General features: G+C 40.1%; 2 protein-coding genes across 4 annotated transcripts in view; one reads left to right on the forward strand and one right to left on the reverse strand.

The window, feature by feature from the left end:
• PFKP (phosphofructokinase, platelet) overlaps window positions 1-3,405 on the forward strand; it is a 57,594-nt gene extending 54,189 nt beyond the window's left edge. For 2 of the 3 annotated variants that reach the window (XM_015811942.1, XM_015811943.1), the window contains exons 20-21: window positions 627-732; window positions 2,877-3,405. In XM_015811942.1, the coding sequence (XP_015667428.1) occupies window positions 627-732; window positions 2,877-3,015 (245 nt within the window). In that variant the 3' untranslated portion in view covers window positions 3,016-3,405. Of the gene's footprint in view, window positions 1-335; window positions 342-626; window positions 733-2,876 lie in introns of all 3 variants that reach the window. The other variant, XM_015811940.1, reaches the window with a different exon arrangement.
• Window positions 3,406-4,731: 1,326 nt separating this feature from the next.
• PITRM1 (pitrilysin metallopeptidase 1) overlaps window positions 4,732-23,482 on the reverse strand; it is a 43,558-nt gene continuing 24,807 nt past the window's right edge. The window contains exons 15-26 of the mRNA XM_015811939.1: window positions 22,718-22,850; window positions 21,104-21,224; window positions 19,448-19,524; window positions 18,873-19,038; window positions 17,891-17,991; window positions 15,691-15,811; window positions 13,582-13,653; window positions 12,781-12,893; window positions 10,831-10,956; window positions 10,154-10,299; window positions 8,369-8,471; window positions 4,732-5,235 (exon numbers count right to left, since the gene is read on the reverse strand). Of these exons, the coding sequence (XP_015667425.1) occupies window positions 5,142-5,235; window positions 8,369-8,471; window positions 10,154-10,299; window positions 10,831-10,956; window positions 12,781-12,893; window positions 13,582-13,653; window positions 15,691-15,811; window positions 17,891-17,991; window positions 18,873-19,038; window positions 19,448-19,524; window positions 21,104-21,224; window positions 22,718-22,850 (1,373 nt within the window). The 3' untranslated portion in view covers window positions 4,732-5,141. The remainder of the gene's footprint in view (window positions 5,236-8,368; window positions 8,472-10,153; window positions 10,300-10,830; window positions 10,957-12,780; window positions 12,894-13,581; window positions 13,654-15,690; window positions 15,812-17,890; window positions 17,992-18,872; window positions 19,039-19,447; window positions 19,525-21,103; window positions 21,225-22,717; window positions 22,851-23,482) is intronic.

Here is a 23,482-nt window from a genome sequence, read left to right on the forward strand (position 1 = left end):
ATCCAAGTTTCTGTTCTGTGGTTTGCTGTTTGAGCCAGAACCTTAACATTTGCTTATGTATATATAAAAAAACACCTTGCAACCATCCCTTATGCCTACATTCCGTCATGTGTAATGGTGGAGAACTCTGCTCTAGCTTTAAGAGTGGAATGAAAATTACTGTCCTTCCAAAGTCCTCAGTTTTGTGACACCACTATGCTCATTGCCCAGGACTCTCCTTCTCCCCAGGTTTTAGGTTCCTGAGTATGTGTTATAAATAACAGGCAACCACATTTATTTAGTCACAAATATTCTTTCTTATTTCTCCCTGCTTCCAATGGCTTCATGGAACACAGAAGAAGGTAACGTGCTGAAAAAGTTATGTTGTTTTTTAAAAAAAATACTAATGTTGGACATTCATTCATTCATTATTAATTATCACCACCATTTTTTGGCTCATCCTAATTTCCAAGTTTTCATAATTCCCATTTACGCTCTTTGTTATACTACTTTAATAACTAACCTAGATTAAACACACCAAGAGAAATTCTCTTAACACTTTCCCCCTCCCTATGTAGTCTTTTCCAGTTAATATGCACTATTTTGTTACACTTCTTGTGGTTAAAACTATTTTTTCCCCTCCATAGGAAAGGTGTTTGCCAATACTCCAGAAACTGTGTGCCTTCTAGGAATGCGTAAGAGAAACTTGGACTTCCAGCCGGTGATCAAGTTACAGGATGAATCAGACTTTGTGTAGGTCAAAGATCTCTGTATGACTGTAGAACAGCCAGCCCAGATCTGATGCCCCACCAGGATCTTTAATTCCCAGTTAGCAAGATTGAAGTCCTAAAGAGGACAAAATAGCATATATTCAACAGCATTATTCCTCAGTTGATTTCAAAGACTGCTGTATGTACCATAAAGTAGTTCAAATTTCCACATGAAGAACCCATGGCAGATCAGTTGAGATATATCTTGTGCAGATTTCCCCATAGCACAAATGGCTTCTAGATTGAGTTTGGGGATGTTTTTCAGCAACATCAACTTTGTGTAAGCAAAGTGTGTTACTTTTTCTATTCGCCCAAGCTGTCCACGGTAACATTCTTGTTCATTCATGCTTCTCTGAGGCTGCACTTTTCACTTGCCAGTGCTGTTTGTGTGGAAGAGTTAGGAGTTGACCTTCACTGAAGAATGTTAATTGCAATATCAGAAAGCACTGCAGAGATAGTTCCTGAAGTCATTCAGTTGTCACAATAATGTTTACACTGCCTCATCCTAACAAATGGTTGAACAGGCTTTTGAAATGATAATCCCTGGGGAAGCAGGAGAAGAACAAAGTCAAGGGGATGGTCATGAACGTGTATTTGAAGCCTCATCTCTTGTTTACATGCAAGTCTTCACTTGGGCTTCCTCGGAACTTTGGCCAGTGTCAGAATGGCCAGTAGTTTGGCTCAGTCTAATGGGTAAACCATGGGTTCTCCTTAGCTTGAGAGCAGGACAGACTTGGATTCATACATAGAGCGTGAAGAAGGGCTCACTCCGTCCATTCTGTGAATTAAAGATAGTTCTTGACTTAAAACTGTTTAGGGACCATTCGAAGTTACACCACCACTAAAAAAAATCCACTTAACACCCGTTTTCCACACTTATGACTGTTGCAGCATCCCCGTGGCCACATGATCAAAATTCAGACTGGCATGCATTTATGACGGTTACACTGTCTGGGGGCTATCTGATCACCTTTTGTGATCTTCTAACAAGAAAAATCAATGGGGAAACCAGATTCATTTAACAACTGTGTTACTAACTTAAGTGACTCATTTAATAACTTTGGCAAAAAAGGTCACAAAATGGGGCAAGTCACTTAACAAATATCTTGTTTAGGAATGGAAATTTTGGGCTCAGTTGTGATCTTAAGTTGAAGAGTACCTATAATTCACAGAATGGATGGAATAAGCCCTTCTTAATGTTATGTGCGGGACTGTTATAAATGTCTTTGATGCATGGGGTGAACGTTATTTTTATTTGTAATGCTGTTGGTTAAAGTAGTACAGATAGTCTTCAATTTATGATTTGTTTAGTGATCATTCAAAGTTACGATAGCACGGAAAAGTGACTTACAATTGGGATTTACACTTAAAGAATGTCACAGCACCCCCATGTGGTCGTGTGATCAAAATTTAGGCTCTTGGCAATAGATAGTATTTATCAGTTGTAGCATCCTGGACTCATGTGATCATCACTTGTGACCTCCGCAGCAAGCTTCCCACAAGCAGGGTCAATGATTCACTTAGTAACCATGGCAAAACAGATCATAAAATTGAGTGTAATTCACTTAACAACCGTCTTGCTTAGCAATAGAAATTCTGGTCCTAATTGTAAATGGTAAATCAAGGACTACCTGTATTTATTAAATAATTGCCATATAATAAATGGGAGTCAATGAACAATCTGAAACTTCGTGAGCTGAAGATTTTGGGGACCCATGATTTACTGTTTCACTGGAACCCCTTTATAGTAATAAACTAAGTCTCCTATATAATGTTCATTATAGGGTTTCCTGCCTGAGCAAGGGGTTGGACTAGAAGACCTCCAACGACCCTTCTAGTTCTGCTGCTCTGTAAGCCATCTTCTCCTTATCAAGAAACCATCTCGCTAGCAAACATTCAGCTGAACATTGTCACATGTGCTGCTATGTGAATGGATGGATGGTTCTTATTAGTTTTAATTGGCTTTGTTTTGAGTCCATTTGAATTATTGCATATAAGATAAACCCCCATGGAAATGAAATGAATAAATAAAATTTCTTGGTTTCAGCTTGGGTAGGGGCCTCAGCTGCTCATAGATGTCCTAACAGAAACTTCTAATGACGATTTCTCTCTCCTTTTGGTTCACAGGCACCGAATTGCTAAGGAACAGTGGTGGCTAAAATTGCGTCCTCTGATGAAGATCCTGGCCAAATACAAGGCCAGCTATGATATTTCTGATTCAGGCCAGCTAGAGCACGTGGTGAGACCAACGGCATCTGAAGCCTGAGTCTGCAACGCCAGGATGTCCCTAAGTGGAACTTTTTTTTCCATTGTGCATCAACAATGCTTTAGAATATGTGTTACAGCTTCTTTTTGTAACATGTAAGTTATTGTACCAGCACTTTACGTGGGAAACAAAAACGTCACCATATTATCTGTTCCTGTTATTTTTAGGTTTCATTTACAGAGTGGGACACTCCAGCGCCTAACATGACAAAGAAAACCCAGTTACCAATGTGTTCCTTATGAATAATCTGCCCAAAACCTGTTCTATGCACTCAGTGTGATGCCGTTTGTCTTTTGCACTTTTACCAGATAGTGTTTACACTCAGAAGCATAGTTTTGTGTAATAAATATTGAAAGACATACATGTGATCCAGCCATAATAAATACTGCATTATCATACGGTTTAATGTCCTTTGTTCTCCTAAAGCTTTCACTTCACTTAACTTTTCCACCTTGTTCTCAAGCTGAACTGACTGTCAAACGTCCAGATCATTCAGAGCACTGTTGCTTGGAGACTCTTACATAGATATTTAGTAAAGTCACTATGGGACAGAGTTTGTGTGCAAGGCAAGTTGTTCTTTCAAGACTTGCTTGTTGCAATCATTTTTCACCCCAAGGACTAAGGCAGCTCTAGCAAAAATGAATGAGTAAAAGCCACCTAGTCAGTAAACAATTACTTACAGGCCTGTAGACTTTCACAAGTGCTTTGATGATACTCAAGCACTGCTGTAGAATTGCTTCAGGAAGCAATACAAGTAATCCTTGTTTAATGATGTTAATTGGAATTGGTAGCCTTGTTGCTAAGCAACGCGGCCATAAACTAGCAGTGAAGGTGCCATGGAATGCTGGCTGCAAGCCAATTACCAAGCTCCTAAATCACTGTGATGGCTGCAATTACAAGAACCCACTGTAAATCCCCCTGCTTCAACACCATTGTAACTTTGAATAGCCACTGAATGAGGACTACCTATACATCCATTGCCTTTTTCTTCAAATTGGCAATGTTCCTTCGTGTGTTCTGCTGCCTCCAATTTTAGAGCCAAAAGAGATTTCTGCCAGATGGGCCAAAGCCCCTTTCTGATCTTTTCTGTTGGAGGCCTTGAGCTAATAAGCCTTGGGCTTCTCCCACAGCACAAACCAGTGATTCTCAACTTTGCAGCCTGGAGATACATGGACTTCAATTCCCCAGATCCCAATTCTGAAGCAACTGAGGAATTCTGGAAGTTGAAGTCCATTCACCTTAAGGCTGCCAAGGTTGAGAAACATTGCTGCAAACAATTGTCACTATTTACAGATATTTCTTTTGCTGCAGTGAGATTCGCTTTGAAATTCAAGTGGCTCCCACACGAGAAATTTTTTTTTTTTAAATATTAGTGACTCCTGTCTGTCCAGGATTCATTCTTTGCACTGTCTGCAGAGAAAGTGGAACACTTGAGTTATAGAACAAGCAGTGTGGACACAATTAGAATGTTCAATGCTCCATCTTGTACACTGATGCTCACACAAGACACAAAACCGAAGCTGAACAAATTGCACAATGTTCATTGTAATACAGAAAATCCCATGCCTGAATCCTGTCTTTCCTACATTTAGGGCTACTTAAAATCCTCTATAATAGCCCCATAAGGCAAGGTATTCTTAAGATGAGGCACCGATTTGCCCAAGATTGAAACGCAAAACAGGAAAGTTAAAATCAATTATACGCTGTTTTCAAAAATATTTTATTAACTGACCATGATCTAAAGAAAATAGATTGAAAACAATTCTACAATTTTATAAATAAATACTGCAGCGTTTGTTTTTTTTTGGGAGAGATCTAACTGAAATTAGGACCAGCTGTCATTCACAGCCAGGAATGGCTTGACTTGTACTTGTTTCATAACTGCTGCAGTTAAGACAAAAATTGTTGGGGCCAGTTGGTGGACTTATGACAGACCTCAAATCCACTTACTTTTTCAAAATAAAGACACTACTGCAGTATCACGCTCTTTAGGGGATGACACAATGCAAGTAATGTTTTGCCTTAATAATACTTTTAAAGTCCTTTTTCACAAAATCTACTATGATCGTCGTGGCATGAGTTGCACCTGTTGGATTTCCTTCTAAAGCAAGCCGTAGAAGGCTGCATTATCGTATAACCCAGGAAGGATCCTTGGCTGTTTCTGGGTTCTCTGGTCCAAGAATAGCCAATCCCCTTGTGCTCTTCCCAGCAATGAGGAATCTGAAAGTAGAAAGGCATCTGTTATTCCAACTGGGAATGCTTGAAGACTAGTCTTCCATCTGATCAGGGTGGAAAAGAAATCACGGAGGGAGCAATTTCTCACTGAAAAAGGAGGCTATTCTTGAAATTCTGAACTGTCTAATAATGTATCCCAAATTATTAAATATATCTAGTCCTTAATAGGGTTCAAACAGTTCAAATTCACAAGTTTAAATGATGCTCTTTTGGATGTACTGACATGCAGATAGAGAGTACAAATTAGCAGAAACAACATTGGTGGGATAGGGATAGAATTAGATTAGATTAGAATATTGGGGTTGGACTAGAAGACCTCCAAGGACCCTTTATTATTATCATCATCATTATTATTAACAGAATAGGAGTGCAGTAGAGTAGAACAGAAAACAGAAAAGAACAAGGACAGAACAGAACAGAATTAAAATTCTTTCTTGACCAATGTGATCGGATACAGAAGGAATTGTCTCTGGTGCATAAGTTCATACCATTCATATCGCCATCCTAACTGACCTCATATTTCTTCTCCATATCCCTTGTTGTTACTTCCTGATCAGGCTGTTTAGCACACAACCTTAGCCATTTTAAGATGTGTGGACTTCAACTCCCAGAACATCTCAGCTAGAGAGACAGAACAGGCATGCTAGCTGGGGTATTCTGGGAGTTGAATACATCTTAAGATGGCTAAGGTGGAGAAACGCTGCTTTAACGAAGCCTGAGGTCCTAGGTGTGACTAAGGAGAAATGCAAAGTATTAGATGAAGATTAGGATAAACAGTGGAAAGAGAAAGATAAGACCATGATATGAGCACACACTCAAATTTCAGTGCTCTAGTCTAAAACAATACTGAACGATTATCTACTGTCTTAGCATTTGCCAAATAATGCTTAACATAGCCTAATAAAAGCACTTAACAGATTGGCCTCGGCCTTCTGAAATTAATGATTAGAAGGTTTGGTATGTGTATGTTTTGGTTATATGGGAGAGATCAGGGGGGCTGTTTTTGTTTTGTTGATACACAAGAATGTTCAGCATATAAGCAAAGGACCTGAAATGCATTACAGGTACTCCATGACTTACACCTATTCATTTGCCGAATGTTCAAAGTCACAACAGCTCTGAAAAAGTGACTTCCAACCAGTCCTTGCAGTTACAACCATTGCAAGGTTCCCCACAGTCACATGATCAAAATTTGAGTGATTGGCAACCGGCATGAATTTCTGACCATTGCAATGTCCCTGGATCACGTGATCACAATTTGTAACCTTCCCAAATGGCTTCCAGAAAGCAAAGTCAATGGGGGAAGCCAGATTTGTTTAACAACCACATAATTCACTTGGGAACGGCAATGATTTGCTTAACAATCATGGGGAAAAGGTTATCAAACTGAATGTATCCCATTTAATAAATGCCTTGGCTTAGTAATGGAAATTCTTACCCCAATTGTCATAAATTGAGGTCTACCTGTAATAAGACTGTATTGCTGAAAGGGCCTTCCATTTCTATGTTTATAATAATAATAATGCCTCTAGGTGGTTCACAACAATAAAAGAAATGATAATAATTACTATCAATCTCATCTTGACACAGAACGAAGACCCTGGATTTTCTCCCAGCAGCATACATCATTAAAAAAAAAGGAATTAAAATGGAACTAGAAAAGGCCATTATCTTCAATGTGTTCCTTCTATCCAATTCATTCAGGAGCAGTGAAATAGGCCAAATGCAGAGAAAGAGCTCAAAACCATCTAACACTTGACACAGGTTTCTGCATTCTCTTACTAAAATGTTTATATGAGTGTGTCAGACAAGCATGTACACATTTGTATTTTATAATCTGTATACAAACAATTTTTGTCAAGATTATTAAGAACGACCACATGGTGGAGAACTCTAGAAGCTATAATCCCAACACATCTGGAGCCAGCTTTAGACTCCAGACAGCAAAACAGGGAAGATTTCCGAGGTTGGATACATTGCCCACCCCTGTTCAAGAAGTCCATTTATTTCTAATTTCAGCAGACAGAGCAATGCTATCTGGACTTAAGTTATATTGATCTTCTCCCTGCCCTGCATTTCACAATAATCAGAATACATCACATCTTCTGGCTCCATTTACAACCTGTAGTGGCAATGAGGAAGACCATTGTTATTTCAAGGAGTTTAGTGATATGTTTTGACTTTTCCTTCCTATTAAGAAAAGACTAGTACTAATTCTGAGCTAATCTGCTTATTTCTTTTTACTCTTGTTTACTGAATAAAGGAGAAGCTTTTCTTACTGTAAAAATCTGATTTTTGATTCCCATCTGAGTCAAGAACCACCCAGTCACGATCAGATCTTGCAGCTTCATGACCATCATAGGTCCATGAAGTCATGGTGCCAGGCTTTGATAAAAATCTTGAGGTTGTTGTTTGTTGGGAGCTTCTGCATGGAACCTAGCATCAGTTATTGTGTAAATTGGCTCCCCTTCGGTTATCTCTGCTGTCGGTACCCCAAAGTAGCCTCTTCCAAAAGGCAACTGGACTTTATTTTTTTTTCTTTGAAAATGTTTCACTTCCCATTCAAGAAGCTTCTTCATTCTGAAAAACTGAACAAGCTTCTTGGTTGAGAAGTGAAATGTTTTCAAAGAAAAAAAAAAAAAAGTCCAGTAGCGTTTTGGAAGAAGCAACTTTGGGACAGTCATGCCCTGATTGATTGAGAATCTCCATAGATTTTTTATTGTCATTATTAAGGAGCTCCTGGCAGCTTGTAAGAGATTTGGATACCAGCTTGCTTAGAAGGGGTTTTTTATGTTATATTTTTAACTCTGTTTGCTTGAGCTAATAACAAAACTTAAAAATCTCTTTATTCATTGGCGTGTGCATTTTCTCAGGATCCAAAAGAACCAACTGCACCTTGATCACTGCCCTGACGCTTGACAAAACACAACCACCGAATGAAATCTGATACGGGCCTGAATCAATTTTCAAATTCAGAGGGGGAGAGGAATGTTCATGCGCCCACCAAAGTAGATGCCAAATTAAATGGGCCATGTGTAGCAAACGCCTTGGGTTTCCTCTCACTGCATCTGCAAGGGTTTCAAAATGCCAGCACTTCTCAAAAGGAACTCAAACTCACTTGTTGGACGCATCTATCAGGCTTTCCCTGGAGACAGCAAAAAGATGTTCTCTGTGCCTCTGCTTCATCTCATCAGAGATTCCATATAAGAAATTATTCATCCCTAAAAGCAGAAATCACAAATGCTAATAATTCATATCAGTCTTAAGCATAACAGCGCCAGATGGTAATCTTACACTCTGATTCCTCAGTTCATAAACTAAATGGATCCATTTGTTAACATGCAATCCCCTTTAATTTATTTGTCTGGAACAATATGCATATCCAAACATTATGCAAATCAGTTCTAAGTAATTCCTCCCATTACTGATACATTTGCATTCTATCAAACGCAAACAGCTCAATATGTAAACACACAGAACAATTGTTTGCCTTAACTGAAACAGTAAATGGATTTCTCTCCACAAAAACGTAATAAAGATAAGTGAATTCCCTTGCAAAGTAATATCACAATTTTCAGAATTTCTGGTTTATTTACTATCAACCATCTAGAGTTATTTAAAGCTTCTATGGGTATTTAAATGGCTGCACTCAATCTCTGCTTAATTGAAGTTCATTTTAGTTTCAAAGCTATCAAGCATTTTGTCATGCTTGGAAGAACCCTAATAAAGAAATTAGCATGCTAAACCTTAAAGCTGCCAGATTCTTATTTTATGAGAATTATGTTAGTTATCTGCACTTCATCTCAGTGTCCTAATGTGGTGCCAAAAATCCTAATTACTTATACAAACTAATGGAATCAGAGCTAGCAATGATTGATAACCGATCTTGGTGTAATGGCAAACAGTTCAGTGAAGATGAAGACACAGTGTACATCAACTGTGTCTGTAGGGTGAATGGAATTAAAAAGGAAGCCTAGAGGAGAACAACTAAGATAATGAAGAGGCTGGAGCAGCCTCCCTATGAAGAAAGATTGAGAAATTTGAAGCTCTTTTGCCTAGAATTGAAGCATACGAAAGGGGACAATATTAAGGTGTACAAAAGTATGCACGATGGGGATAAACTGGGCAAGTAGAAGTTATTTCACCTTTCCAAAATACCTGAGTAAGAGATTACTCAATGAAGCTAAATCAATGGAAGAAGGACAAAAGGTTTTTATATATACAACAGGTACTGAAATTTTGAAATTTGCTACTATCACATGTAGTGCTGTCTACCATCTTAGTTTCAAAAAGGACTCAACTGATTTGTGGAAGTCATGGGAATCAAGGCTGTGTTACCAGCATGATTACATCTGAAGGCCATCTGCTGGGAGACTAATGGACTTCCTTATGTGGTGATTGGCCATTGCAAAGAGACTGCTGGACTAGATGGATCAGGACACTTTTTATGAACAAATGTGGATGTTTTTCCTCTAGCCTCTACTATATAGTGAAACCTTTAAGGAAATGCAATATTTACTGTTCCAGCCTTTATTCTCCCCATTTTATTTCCTCTACACCAGAGGTCCCCAACTTTTTGGGTACCAGGGACCGGTTTGGTGGAGAGAGGTTTTTCCGTGGACTGGAGGGTGTGTGGTTTTGTGTACTGCCTGTATCTTGCGGATGGGGCTTTGCTTGTTTGTGCAGCCCAGTTGCTGGCATTCCATGGACCAGTATTGGCATGCCATGGACCGGAGGTTGGGGACCCCTGCTCTACACATAAGCAAATGTTCTTCAGAAGCTAAGTAGGGGAACTATGGCTGAGCCAACCATCAAAACACTTGCAATGAGAAAACGAGCAGCTAAATTTCAGGGGAAGCTACTTGCATTCATGAGCTCAAACCAAGAAGACAAGTTTACTTACCTTTGTCAGACGGAGCAATTGGAGCATCGACTGATGCAAACACAGCAAGTTTGGCTTCATCAATGTCTTGCTCAGTAAACACGCCCATCTTGGCCCATTCTGCAGCCTTTTCAAAAGCAGCCAAAGTATTCATGGAGTTTGGATCCCTGTAATGTTATAGATAAGCTTACAGCCAAATAATATTCCCCTTTTACTTGAATTGGATTAACCCAAAATACCACCTGTTTTCTTGTTGACAGAATAGATACATTTTCTGCATGGCTTTAGGGAAACAGAGTCAATATCCAAATTCTTAATTTTCTGCTTTTATGTGGTTGTTGTGACTAATGAAAAGAATCATACCCTTGATTTATTGATTCCACATATATATCAAATTAATACAGTATGCCGGGAGCTTTTACGTATCTAGACAATGGTTTCTTCCAGATTTATTTAATCTGGAGGCCAACTTTTGAATTAAACTATATTCAGCTTTTGAGAAGCGTGAATTGTGGGGTGGGAAAGGTGACCATAAACTATCCTTGTTTTTCTAATTTCTTTGTGAATTTCCCATTTTGAGCCCCATTTCTCTGACATCCTGAGAAGAGCAAAGAAGGCTGGTATCCACCATAACAAAGTGGGGAAAAAACATGGTCTGTGCCACTCTAACCCTTCCCCTACCCAAGTCTGGTTGTTACCTATAGGAGTAGAAATTGAATATGCCATTATGAGAGATATGAGCACCACCGCCGTAAGCACCTCCTTTCTCCCTGATTTCTGTATGCAGGAATTTTGCTGTCATTAAACGGGCCAGGAGACGAAGGCTGAAAGGAGAGAGATCAAGGAACACCAGATAAATCTTTGTCAAAAGTTCAGGTTCAATTGACTTCTGGGGAAAAAGAAATTGTGAGCTAAAGACAAAAGCAGAGCTAATGAATGTAGCAGAATGAAGAGCTGGTGAGTAGACCTACTCTTTGTAATTCCTCTCTGGAAAAAGTGGAGGACGTGAGATTGACCACACATACTCCAGATAGTTTCTCCTCACAAGAAAACTGCAGCAGTCTGCAGAAGCTGTAGAGCTCTGGGAGAGAAAGGAATGCTACCTTGCTCAAACTAAAGTCAGTGTCTTTAAAATGTTTACATGATTCTTTTCTAATCACTTTTTGAAATTGATGGTTAACTGCTTTTCAGATATTAGGAACCTTTGGATTGATATGTCTGAAAACACCAAGTAAGTTTTCTTCAATACTTAGTGAAAAAAATATATATAAGTTTAAAGGCTTTTAAAAAAAGACCCAGACTCTGATGGCTTTATCCTTCTATATTATATGACCCTAATGTTTAGGGTTTCTGGGTGTAATTCAAAGTGCTGGTGATCATCTTTAGGTTCTTATGTAGCTCTGGACCAGATTATTTGTGATGCCACCTTCTCTCCTATTGATCTGTCTACCCAATGAGATCAAGCAGGGTCAACTATCTCCTGATCTCATCTCTATAAAAATGCTATCCGATAAGGCAGGGATGTCAAACTCAATTTCACTGAGGGCTGCATCAGCATTGCGGTTGCCCTGGGGAGGGGGGGCGGGTGGGTGTGGCCGGAGTGAGTGCAGTCTACTGGATGGGCGTGGATGGAGTGGGTGTGGCCTATCGGGTGGGTGTGGCCAGTTCTACATCATTCATGTCAAGGGTGCCTGTGGGGGGCCTGGGCAGGAGTGGGACAGATATGAGGGTCTCTGGCAGAAGGGGGTCTTTGACAGAAGGACCGGGGCAAGTGCCAAGGCATGGTCCACCGGGGCAAGTATCAAGATGGCCACCACAAAATTGTACATTGGCTCCTGGCTGGCCTGGGCCAGGGCCAAGGCAGAGGGGGCCATTCCCTCACTGTTTCCAGGATGGCTTCACGGGCCACATGAAACCACTTCACGGACCGCATCCGGGTCCCGGGCCTTGTCTTTGACATGTCTGCGATAAGGCCTTGGAAGACAACATTTTCAATTGCCACTCCCATATTCTGGAATCCTTCTTCAGAGATACAGTCTGCTCCTGGAGTTAAGGTCTGATTATTCCATCAAGTGTAGAATGAGGGCTTGCCATGGCTCCTTCCTTCCTTCCCTTTTATGAATGATTTTGGGGTATTTCTTTGTTAATGTTTCTAATTGCTCACTTTGGAATGAGCAACATACAAGTAAAAGTAAATAATCAAAACAGTGATTTACTAATAAAATTGACTTCATACAATAAACTGAATTCAAGCCAAGGAATTTGTGTTATGTCTTTGCTCAAGAGACAATCAAGTTATGCCTCCAGATCCCTGTGTGGTAACCAGGGAACCAAATGCTGAAATCAATAGATAAGGATTTCCATGATGCTTCAAGTAAAGTTTTACTCTGTGTGAATTCAAGTTATACCTTTAAGCAGGTTTGGAACCGGACTGGCTTTAAACCAAAACATATATCTACTACATAATGAGGCTCTTTGTATCCCAAAAGAGTCCAAAGGCTGCATTTTGCAGCATAAATCATCGAGAGAGCATCATCATTTTTATCTATATTTATATTCTCAGCAGAGTCACAAGAAGCAACGTTTTACATTCCACCTTCAACTTCATTGCACACATGTATCACCAGATAGCACATCTCTCTGCCTACCTTGCATAGTCTGGGGCTGTGAAAGGCACAGTGCGAACACAAGCACCAACATAATTTACAGGGAAGGGAAGCAGGAAATGGGTCTTCATCTGACAAGGTTGAAAAGTGGGATCCTAAAGAAGAAGACACAGTATGCTTGATTAGCTCACTTCTAGCAAAGAAATCAGGTGTCCTTGCCAGAATCTGACTCTTCTCTGCTAGAATTGCCCGCCTCTCCTTGAGACAAGGAATTTGGCTGTAAAAAAATATATATAATTTTTCTTTTAGCAGCTGTCTTGAGCCAGGACTTTAAAATTCATGTGGTCCCTCCACCTTCAAAACTGAAGAGTTATCTTTAAGGACTCCAGTTCCTAATTAATATTATTAATTGGCCACTCTCAAGATTTCCTGTAATTTTAAAAGCTTTCCCGTTTTGTTCCTGAACACATATATTGAGTTATGGCTTTTGCCTATGCAAATACAGCAAATACCGCTAAATAGATATCTTGGTCTTTTCCTGCCCACAGGATTAGAAGTATGGATGGATACCCATGTATCATACAAATGTATAAATATTTTATATTTTATTTATCAGATTTCTATAACCATCCATCAGGCTTGTCAGCCCCTAAGGCCACTTTGAAGGCCCTTGACCAGATAAGAAAGGGGCACAGAAATATAATAAAAGAAATGGCAGGTTTTACAGCTACTACTGATCAAGATATTGTTGCAAGGCCAGCTTCATATCCTCTCTGCAAAGCCCTACCTCTCTCCCCAACAAGATCAGGTAATTATAACTTAGGTCACAGAAAACAGCCTCACCGTAATTAGCTTCCTTGTGATCTGGGAACCAGCCCTTGCCTCACTGCTAGCAGTTTTGGAATCTGAAGGTTTCTAGAAACACAAGACTTGGTTGAAATGGTATAGCTACAATCCAGTACTACTGAGCAATTTATCTGATTCACTTTTCCACCTGTAGGAAAGCAGATCGTCTAGCAAAAGTCTCTCTCAAGTGAAGCTTAGTTCCTTACATCAACATATCATAGTCCTTTTCCACAGCAGTAGAGAATTGGCTTGCCACTGTTATTCTAGTTTTTGTTTGGTTTTTTAACTTCCCAGACTATCTTACAGCTGCGAGATTGCCTGGTGGCCTCAAACTCAAATACTAACTGTGTGCCACCTTGATTAGTCTTCCAAGATCTGGAGATCCTTATAGCTAAGATTAAAGATGAAGACTCTCCATGACAGGTACGGACTTGTACAGATAGTCCTCAATTTGCAACCATTTGTTTAGTGACCATTCAAACTTACAATGGCACTGAAAAGTGACTTATAGTTTTCATACTTATGACTGTTGCAGCATCCCCATGGCCACATGATTAAAATTCATGAACTTGGCAACTGTGATGAATTTATAACAGCTGCAACATTCTGGGTCATGTGATCATGATTTATATTCTTCCCAACTGGCTTCTGACAAGCAAAATCAATGGGGGGGGGGACAAGCCAGATTTGCTTAATGACCACATGAAAACTGCAGTGATTCCTTAAATATTGTGGCAAAATTGTGCCTTGCTTAGAAATAGAAATTTTGGGTTCAATTGTGGTTGTAAGCCAAGAACTATTTGGGTTCCCAAAGGTGAGTACAATCCCCATATTCCTGAACAGTGGAGTGGGACAATTCGCCACGGCCATCTCACCACGGTCACCTCGCCAAGGCCAATTTGATGTGGCCATTTCAACTTGTCACAGGACAACTCACCACAGAAAATTCCATGGGGGATAACTCAACAAAATAAATGTTATCCATTCCATTTTTGTGGATGGAAATAATGTCAAAGGAACAGTGGCGGATAATATTTATCACACTGTTATCCCGCGTGGAATTTTCTGTGGTGAGTTGGCCAGGGTGAGCTGTCCCATGGCAAGTTGGCTGCACTGGAATGGCCACATTGAACTGGCCATGGCCACATGGCCATGGTGAAATGGCCAGCGAATTATCCTAGACCAGTGTTTCTCAACCTTGACAATTTTAAGGCATGTGGACTTCAACTCCCAGAATTCCACAGCCAGCATTGCTGGCTGTGGAATTCTGGGAGTTGAAGTTCACATGCCTTAAAACGGTCAAGGTTGACTACCCCTGTCCTAGACCCTCAAAGCAGCAGGCCATAGGCCTTAAACTGAAGAAGGCTGTTGTAGGGAAAGGAAGCAAGAAGCATGTTCATGTATCTCCTTCATCATTTAATCTTAATACAACTGGAAACAGTGGCCTGCATCTGATCAAAGTAGATGCTTAATGAACTACCCACCTCTACATAATTTTCCTGCTAAATGTCTATTACTTATTAATTTATAAAAACTGACAATCAACATTGCTGGGGGAAAAACACAAATGGGGTCCTTGGTGAGCTTGATTGTTTTCTGGCAGACATTTCATTACCCATCAGTACTTCCAGAAACTGATGTTAACTAATTGACTAATGAAACATCTGCAAAAAAACCCCAACCAAACTCAGAAAGCACCAAGTACTCCACAATTCAACCCCAAGTACAAATATTCTCTTCTATTGGTAAAAACACAAGTACTACATTAGCATTCTCTTCCTTTGCCCTTTTTCCAAAAGCTACTTGGAGTTTTGACAGAAGCATTTTCTTCTCATTGATTTTAAGCAAAAAATCAATGACAAAAGCACTTTCCCCTGGCTGCTTTAAAAGTCTCTGTATTAATCAGAACTCCCTGAGTAAATATGGATTAATACTAGCCTCCAATATAGCACACCTACTTTTGACTAGAAATGGAGGACCAGGGGATACTGCAAACTGCTGAAATTTATCACAGAGATATAGCCATTCATTTCTGATATTTCTACTACCATTCCCTTTAAATCTCACATTTGCATAAACATATTTTAATTTAGTTCCCACTGTTACCTCAATTATGCGGGGACGGACAAGCTTCCGTTCCTTTTTACTTTTGGCAATTCCCAGGACAAATTTTTCCACAGCTTTCGCAACAATTGGCATTTGCTGAGGTGTAGCATTCACTGCACATCTGTGTAGGAGGAATGAATATTATTTTCACTAAAGAAATGCAGTCATCTGATTTGATTAGACAAATACTCAAATAAACATTTATTCATATTTGACAATTTACCATGCGTTACATTAAAATTAAGAGAAATGATTATGAATATTGGTCTTTTAGAATAGTGTATTTCTAATAATAATACTGGTTAGTATTATCTAAGTATCTATCTAATGTTAATTAGTACTAATACACTAATGTATTATTAGTATTTTGATATTATTCATTTAAATTTAAAACTGCCATATCAATTATCTCTACTAAAAAAAAGTTGGAGATCATTTTTGTTTTATATCTGATTTTTTTTTTCACTTTTAAACTTGTCCTGTTATTCCCCTCAATTTTTTCTCTTTATGTTAGTTTGTATTCTAATGTCTGTTTTTGAAACTTATTAATTTTTTTTTTAATGGAGGCCATCTAGGCTTCTTTCAAACATCTTTGTCCATGTAAAATTATGGATTCCAAGTAAGTATGGTGGCTCTTTCAAATCTTAGGGAAGCTTCAACTATTCCTTATGCCACACCTGCCATTGTGAGTACAATGAATATAATGAGTGATATTCGTTATATAATGAATATAATGAGGTGAATATAACGAGAAGCCAATTTTCTTTCTGGCTTGAAAGCTGCAAAGAACAAGGATCACTGAGAGGAAGATATATCTGTTATTTTTAAGTTCCAAAGGAAGAAGCACATCTAGGGATTGCTTGGCAGCTCTAAGGCCAAAATTCCCAAAAAGCCTTGAATACACCAGGCCAACATTTTCAAAGCCAACAAACATACTCCCAAGAATACCTGCTTCCAGAAAAGAGCAAATTCCAGTGGACTGAATGGCAGACAGGCTAAAGCTGTTATTGATGGTACTCAAGTCCTCATAGTTCATCTCCTAAATGAGTATTTCTTTGCAGAAAGCCAGCAGAATTGGAAGCCATGAAGTTTGAGTTTAGTTAGAAAGGTCTGCCTAGACTACAGGTCGGCAACCCGCGGCTTCAGAGCCACATGTAGCTCTTTGAGCCTTCTACACCATTTGCAGAGAGAGAGAGAGACAGAGACACAGAGAGGTACCTGCGCTTCCCTTCTCCTTCTCTCTCTCTCTCTCTCTCTCTCTCTCTCTCTCTCTCTCTCTCTCTCTCTCTCTCTCTCTGTGTGTGTGTGTGTGTGTGTGTGTGTGTGTGTGTGTGTGTGTGTAAAAAAAAGAGTGGCCTCATGCTGTTCTCCGACAAGCTGACAAGCTTATTGGGCAGGGCTCCTGCCTTTGCTGCATCTCCGCAGGAAGCAGCAGAAAGCAGCAGCTCTCTCTCTCTCTCTCATACACACACACACACATACACACACACTGAGTGGGGGAAGAGGACTGGCAGACCAAGGGCAGGAGAGAGCCAGCCCAATAAGAATGTGTAAAGCCAGCTTGCCAGGTGAGCAGAAGATCGGAGGGGGGGGGAGGAAAGAAAGAGAGGGAGAGAGAGAGAGAGAACACATGCATAGCAGCCTCTATTTCTTTTTAATTAAACTCTTCAATCAAGCCGCCCCGTCTGGCGCGTGCATGTGCACACATGGGTTTTGCGGCTCCCACTGTTTTCTTTTCTATGGGAAACGGGTCAAAGTGGCTCTTTGAGTGTTTAAGGTTGCCGACCCGTGGCATAGACCTTGCATTCTCAAGGAAATAATCTTAAAATGGAATATGAGTTTATTTTCTCTTCAGTCTGGAGTCTTACACATAACAATACAAGAAGCTTCTTCAGAAGCTCTAGTCAAGTAATTTTATTTTAGATATTAGATTTTCACTGATGAAAATATCTGGGCACAAAGCAGCTATGCAATTGTGGTCTGCAATCTATTAGTAGTTTTTGAAACTTGAAGGCTAGGAACCAAGCTTCTATCATCTAGGCACGGACTCCAATGACGATGACTCCAAATTTGTGGTACTGACTTAGCAAGAGAGTGAATTTTTTTTTTAGTTCTTTAAAAACTATTTTTTAGGATTCAGTTAGAAATCATGCATATTCAGTGGTGCCTGCAAGGATTACAAGGATGAATCCAGACTCACCGTAGGTTGTCACTATTTAAAAGGTATTTCTTGATGCGTGGCAGTTTTCGGAGCACAGACTTAATGTCTGCCATTTCTGCAATTCGCTTCATCAGTTTCACCTGAATAGAAAAAAGTTGGAAGGGAATTAAGAGCAAAATAAGTTCTCCACTGACTTTGCATTTCGGAAGCCCACTGAGATTGGAAAAAATGATAACCACATGACCCCCAGAGTGTTGGTTGCCAAGTAACTGAATTCTGTTCAAGTGATTATGGGAATGTTGTAACAATTGTTAAGTCTAAGAACCAGTTGTAAGTCACTTTTTTTAATGCCACTGTAACTTTGAATGAATGATTGTAGGTTTAGGACTATCTGTGTTACATCAATACAAGGAAAATTATCACAGCAACGTTAATGTTTACGGTGGGTGCTTAAATGCTTTGAGGACCTTAATCACTAACTCTGTGCCTACATTGGGCTAGCAGCTGAGACTTTAGGGTTTCCCCTGAAAAGATCAGCAACTCATCCCCTATCACAGTGGTGTCAAACTGCCGGCCCGTGGGCCAGATGCATCATGCCATAACCACACCCACCCCATTGCCGGCAATGGAAAAGAAGTCATGATATGTTGTAACATGTCATGTGACGTTGTGAGTTTGATACCCCTGCCCTATCAGAAAGGGAAATTATACTGTAAAGGAGACTGTATCACTGTATCTCCATGAGGACACTTGGAGCGTTTCATTAGGCTTCAACTATTATATAGTGATAGAAGACCCACTTTATATGCAGAAGGTCCATTCAGTCTTGAGCATCTCCAGTTCAATAATAATAATAATAATAATAATAATAATAATAATAATAAAAAAAAAAAAAAAAAACAGGCACTGGAAACAATTTCAGAGTGGTCAATCTTAATGGGCAGAACCGGGCAACGCACAATAAGGGCACCTTCCCATTTTTTAATGTCAGAAGTATCAAACCCTTTTTCTCTCATTTCACCTGTTCCATCCCATTAAACGTTTCTTGCAATTCTCCTGCAAGGTTCAGAGTCCTGCTTGCTCTAATTAAGGCATAATGATGTCCAGAATCAGGAATGCCATTTGATAGCTCTTGAGCCGTCATTTTAACCAAGACTTTGAAATGATCTTCATCTTCAAAATGAGGGCTGCGAAGAGAAAAGGGAGAAAGGAAAAAAAAAGGGACCTCTGTTACAAATAAGATGCAGGAGTAAATTGGGAGGGTTCCTCAAATGTTTACTAACTATAACTCTCACACTAATGGTCATTATGGATGGAGCCATATGAATGGAGATCTAATTCCATTCATTCTCTCTTGAAAGGAACTCAAAGCACCAGCAATTCTCAATGCAAGGCAATTATTGGCCTTCCCTTCCTCTTAATTAAAACATCAGCCAAAAGCATTTTTCAACCAATATGAAATTATTTACTAAGGTGTTTTAGTATTGCCATTGGAGCTATCCTCTGCAGCTGGGCAGCTCATAAATTCAAATATACAAATGAGGAAATATACATCTTCAATTACATAAAAATATTGTTCCCTAAAATGGACCATACTTGTTGAATATTTCAGTCCAGAGATGCATCATGTCAGACAAGTTTCTATCCAGGCACAATGAAGAGAAGATCACACCCTAAAGAAGAATTATAGGAATGAATGAAAAAATAAGGCAAAGTGATACCAAATTACTTAAAGAACACTAACATGGGATTCTTGATTTTTTTTAAAAAAAAATGTTAATGGTAGTTGTGAAATTACAATCCAAAATTGAAATCCAACTTAACAAAGCACACACAAAAAAGATACTAGCCCTTTGTAGATGCAAATTTCCTATCCACTAATGACTTACTTTAAGACATTCCACTTCATAACTTTAGAACATCTCCACCTTTAAAACTGGAAGGGTTTATTTACACCAATTCCAATCCGTGGTTTCCCCAGTTCAATACACAAATTCTAATAAAGAATCATCATTATTTCAATAGGAATTCAGTTTAGATCTTAATGAAGAGTAGAAACAGTTTCTGTCTAACATGTGTCAATCACTTCTTCTTCTGAAACAGCCATCCAATCTCCCAAAGCCCTGAAACCCCCCCCCCCCATACTTCAAAACATGTTGGATTCATCAGTTGGAGAGGGGAAAAAAGCAACTTTGATCCAAGTTTCCCTCCTTGGTACTATTTCCTATGTTTAGGGGGAAAGGCAGCAAAAAGAATGTGCTGGGCTAAACTGTCCCTTCTGAAATTTTGCCTTTGGAGTGTAGAGCTTGCATTTTGGAAAACAAGTGCATCAGGTTCCTTACAATTAAAAAGCAGCTTTCTTCTCTCCTTTTATACATCTCAGCTTTAAGAAAAGTATAATCAATGAGGGATCCTTGGTGCTGTCTGGGCTTTGTTGTTTTCTTGCAGATGTTTCATTATCCAAAGTAGATACCATCATCAGTGCACCAAGTCTGGGCAATGAAACATCCGCAAGAAAACAACCAAGCTCAGGCAGCACCAAGAACCCCTTCACTTCTATCCAAGCTACAAATATTTTCTTCTATCAGTATTATAATCATCAAAGCAATTCCACACCATTTATTATTTGCTTTCCTACTTGTAAGAGTGAACTGGCAATAGAGCTAATTATCCAGATAAATGGTGAATTGTCCTTTACTTCTTGGATTTGGAGGGAAGAGTAACTTAAATTTTTGCCTAGAAGAGCATTTGAGCCTTAAGAACCTGAACACTCCGCTTCAATTTTTTCTGATTTTACCATAATGCATCCATGGATACTGCACTTTCTATTCCAAATGCATTAGTCCCATATATTTGCAAAATAATTGTTACAACAATGCTGACTGGTGGACCAGACCTATTTTCCTCATATTGCAAATAGTGAGTGGATTAAAAAACAAAGAGAGAAAAAAGCAAGTGAAAGGGTTAAGAGCTAGATAGAGAAGGATGCCACTTATTGAATTAGAGCAGAGGTGTCAAACCTGCCGGCCCACGGGCCAGATGCGTCATGCCAAAGACGTGCCCACCCCAGCTCCAGCAATGGGAAAAAAGCCGCAATATGTCCTGACACGGCACGTGACATGGCGAGTTTGACACCCCTGAATTAGAGTAAGAACTTAGTCTTGAAATTTCCTAATTAGTAATTCTGTCTGAGCAAAAATTAGAGGGTTACCCATATACAACTGACCAGACCTTAACTGGAGATGGACTCACCTGTTCATACATGTCCAGGTGGGAGTCATCTACATTGATATGTGGGCTAACAGAAAGCCCACCTGTTTTCAGATCTATTTCCAAAGCCTGTTCTCGGTAGTTGAGTGCTCCACACCCCATCCTTATGAAAAGAGAGAAGAACAAACTGGGTTCTCATACAGACTGTGTGGATCTGCAAACAAATTATTCACTCTAGATAATTGGGCTTCCATCCTAGGTAAACCCTATAATTATACCCATTGTTTAGAAAAGACTAATATTTGTTGCAGCAAATTCTAATTGCAAGAAGGCAGCCATACTTGGCCCTGTATAATCCAGTCTTCCCTGGAGCTTGGCATCTCAACTGCCTCTTCATCCCTTTTGTCTTGTGCTTTTGCTAAGAGAAGCAACCCATAGTTACACAGAGATCTTTGGATTCTGACTGATGAGATGATACTCAGAGCACTTTGGCCTTTATGTGAAGTGTGACCGAGCCATGTCAGTTATAGTGCAGAGATACAAATGTGGTAGCACTAAAAATACAGAATAACAGAGTTAGAAGGGACTTTAGAGGTCTTCTAGTCCAGCCACCTGCTCGAGCAGGAACCCCTATACCAGTGATGGCGAACCTTTTAGAGACCGAGTGCCCAAACTGCAACCCAAAACCCACGTATGCATCGTCGGGTGCCGGGTGGGTGTGGCCCATTGGGTGGGTGTGGCTGTGGTGGTAACAGCAGACTGGGTGGGACTAAAAAGTTCAATCAATCAATTCCAACTTTGCAAGATCTTTTTTTTTCCCACGAGAAGTTGAAATTGACTGATTGATTGAACCCTTTTTTTTTTTTTTTTGCACAAGGTGGCAGAGGCCTAAAGCGAAAAGGTTTTATAAAACCCAGCTGAAGGCCTAGGACTGGGGCAACGGCGTGCGTGCCCACAGAGAGGGCTCTGAGTGCTGCCTCTGGCACCCGTGCCATAGGTTCGCCACCACTGCCCTATACTATTCCAGAAAAATGACTGTCCAATCTCTTCTTAAAAATCTCCAGTGTTGGTACCCACAGCTTCTGGAGGCAAACTGATTAACTGTTCTCACTGTCAGGAAATGTCTCCTTAGTTCTAGGTTGCTTCTCTCCTTGATCAGTTTCCATCCATTGCTTCTTGTCCTGCCTTCAGTTGCTTTGGAGAATAGGTTGACCTGCTATTCTTGGTGACAGCCCCTCAAATATTGAAAGACTGCTATCAGATCACCCCAAGTTCTTCTCTTCATTAGACTAGAAATACCTGGCCCTCAATCATTCATCATATGTTTTAGCTTCCAGACCTCTTCATTGCTCTTCTATGCATTTTTTCTAGGATCACAGTATCTTTGATGGTGACCAAAACTGGATGCAGCATTCCAAGTCTGGTCTTACCAGTGCAGTATAAAGTGGTACTAACACTTCACATGATTTTGATGCTATCCCTCTGAACAAATTGTGGCCAGAATTGGCAATTCAACTTAGCTCCCAAACCAAGCCACTCCTGACCATTCTGCCACAAAATAAGTTGATGGAGAGTATGATTTGGATGGAAGTGTAGGAAAATTCTTGGACAGAGGCAAAGACTGCTGAAAAAGCTTCAGACATAACCCTCTCTTACTTGGTGATGACACCGCAAAAAAGTGGAACGTAAGGCCGAAGTTCTTCAGGGAGTGTGTTCAGGCTGGAAATGGCTCTGAAATAAACTATGCCATTTGTAGGTTGAGCACAATACTGGACAGGGACATCCTCAGCTACAGAGAAAAGAGAAGAGATAACTTTATGAAATGATGTCAGAAATAACTCAACTCACATTAAGCTGTTTTGCCATTCACTGATATGTTCTTTTTCCTATCCCTCAAATCTATCATCCAACAACAGGGAGGTGCACAAAGTGATGGAACCTCCCAGTATAGGTAGCCCTTGGGCTATAATAGCAATTGGGGCCAGGATTGGCCTTGCTAAGTGATACAGGCATAAAGTGCAAGATGCAGATGTAAAGTGCAAAATCATATGACTGTACCCCCCCCCCAGGACAGCAAATCTGGGCAGTCCAGGTTGCTGTTGCAACTCTATCTGTATGACAAAGTCGCTCGGATCCGAGAAGGCTTGGACTCCGACTGGTTGGCCCAGGGGGAGGAGACGGAAGCAGGTCTTGAGACGGTTATATGGGAGGAGTTTGACTCGGTTGCTCCCGAGGATGTGGACAGGGTCTTGGGAGGGCTGAATGCAACCACATGTTTGTTGGATCCGTGCCCCTCCTGGCTGGTACTGGCAGCTCGGGAGGGTACACGAGCCTGGCTCCAGGGAATTGTTAACGCTTCTTTGCAGGAGGGTGTCTTTCCTGCGGCCCTTAAGGAGGCCGTTGTGAGGCCCCTCCTCAAGA

Source organism: Protobothrops mucrosquamatus, unplaced genomic scaffold, assembly GCF_001527695.2.
Source record: "Protobothrops mucrosquamatus isolate PMUCROS unplaced genomic scaffold, P.Mucros_1.0 scaffold59, whole genome shotgun sequence".
Lineage (NCBI taxonomy): Eukaryota > Metazoa > Chordata > Lepidosauria > Squamata > Viperidae > Protobothrops > Protobothrops mucrosquamatus.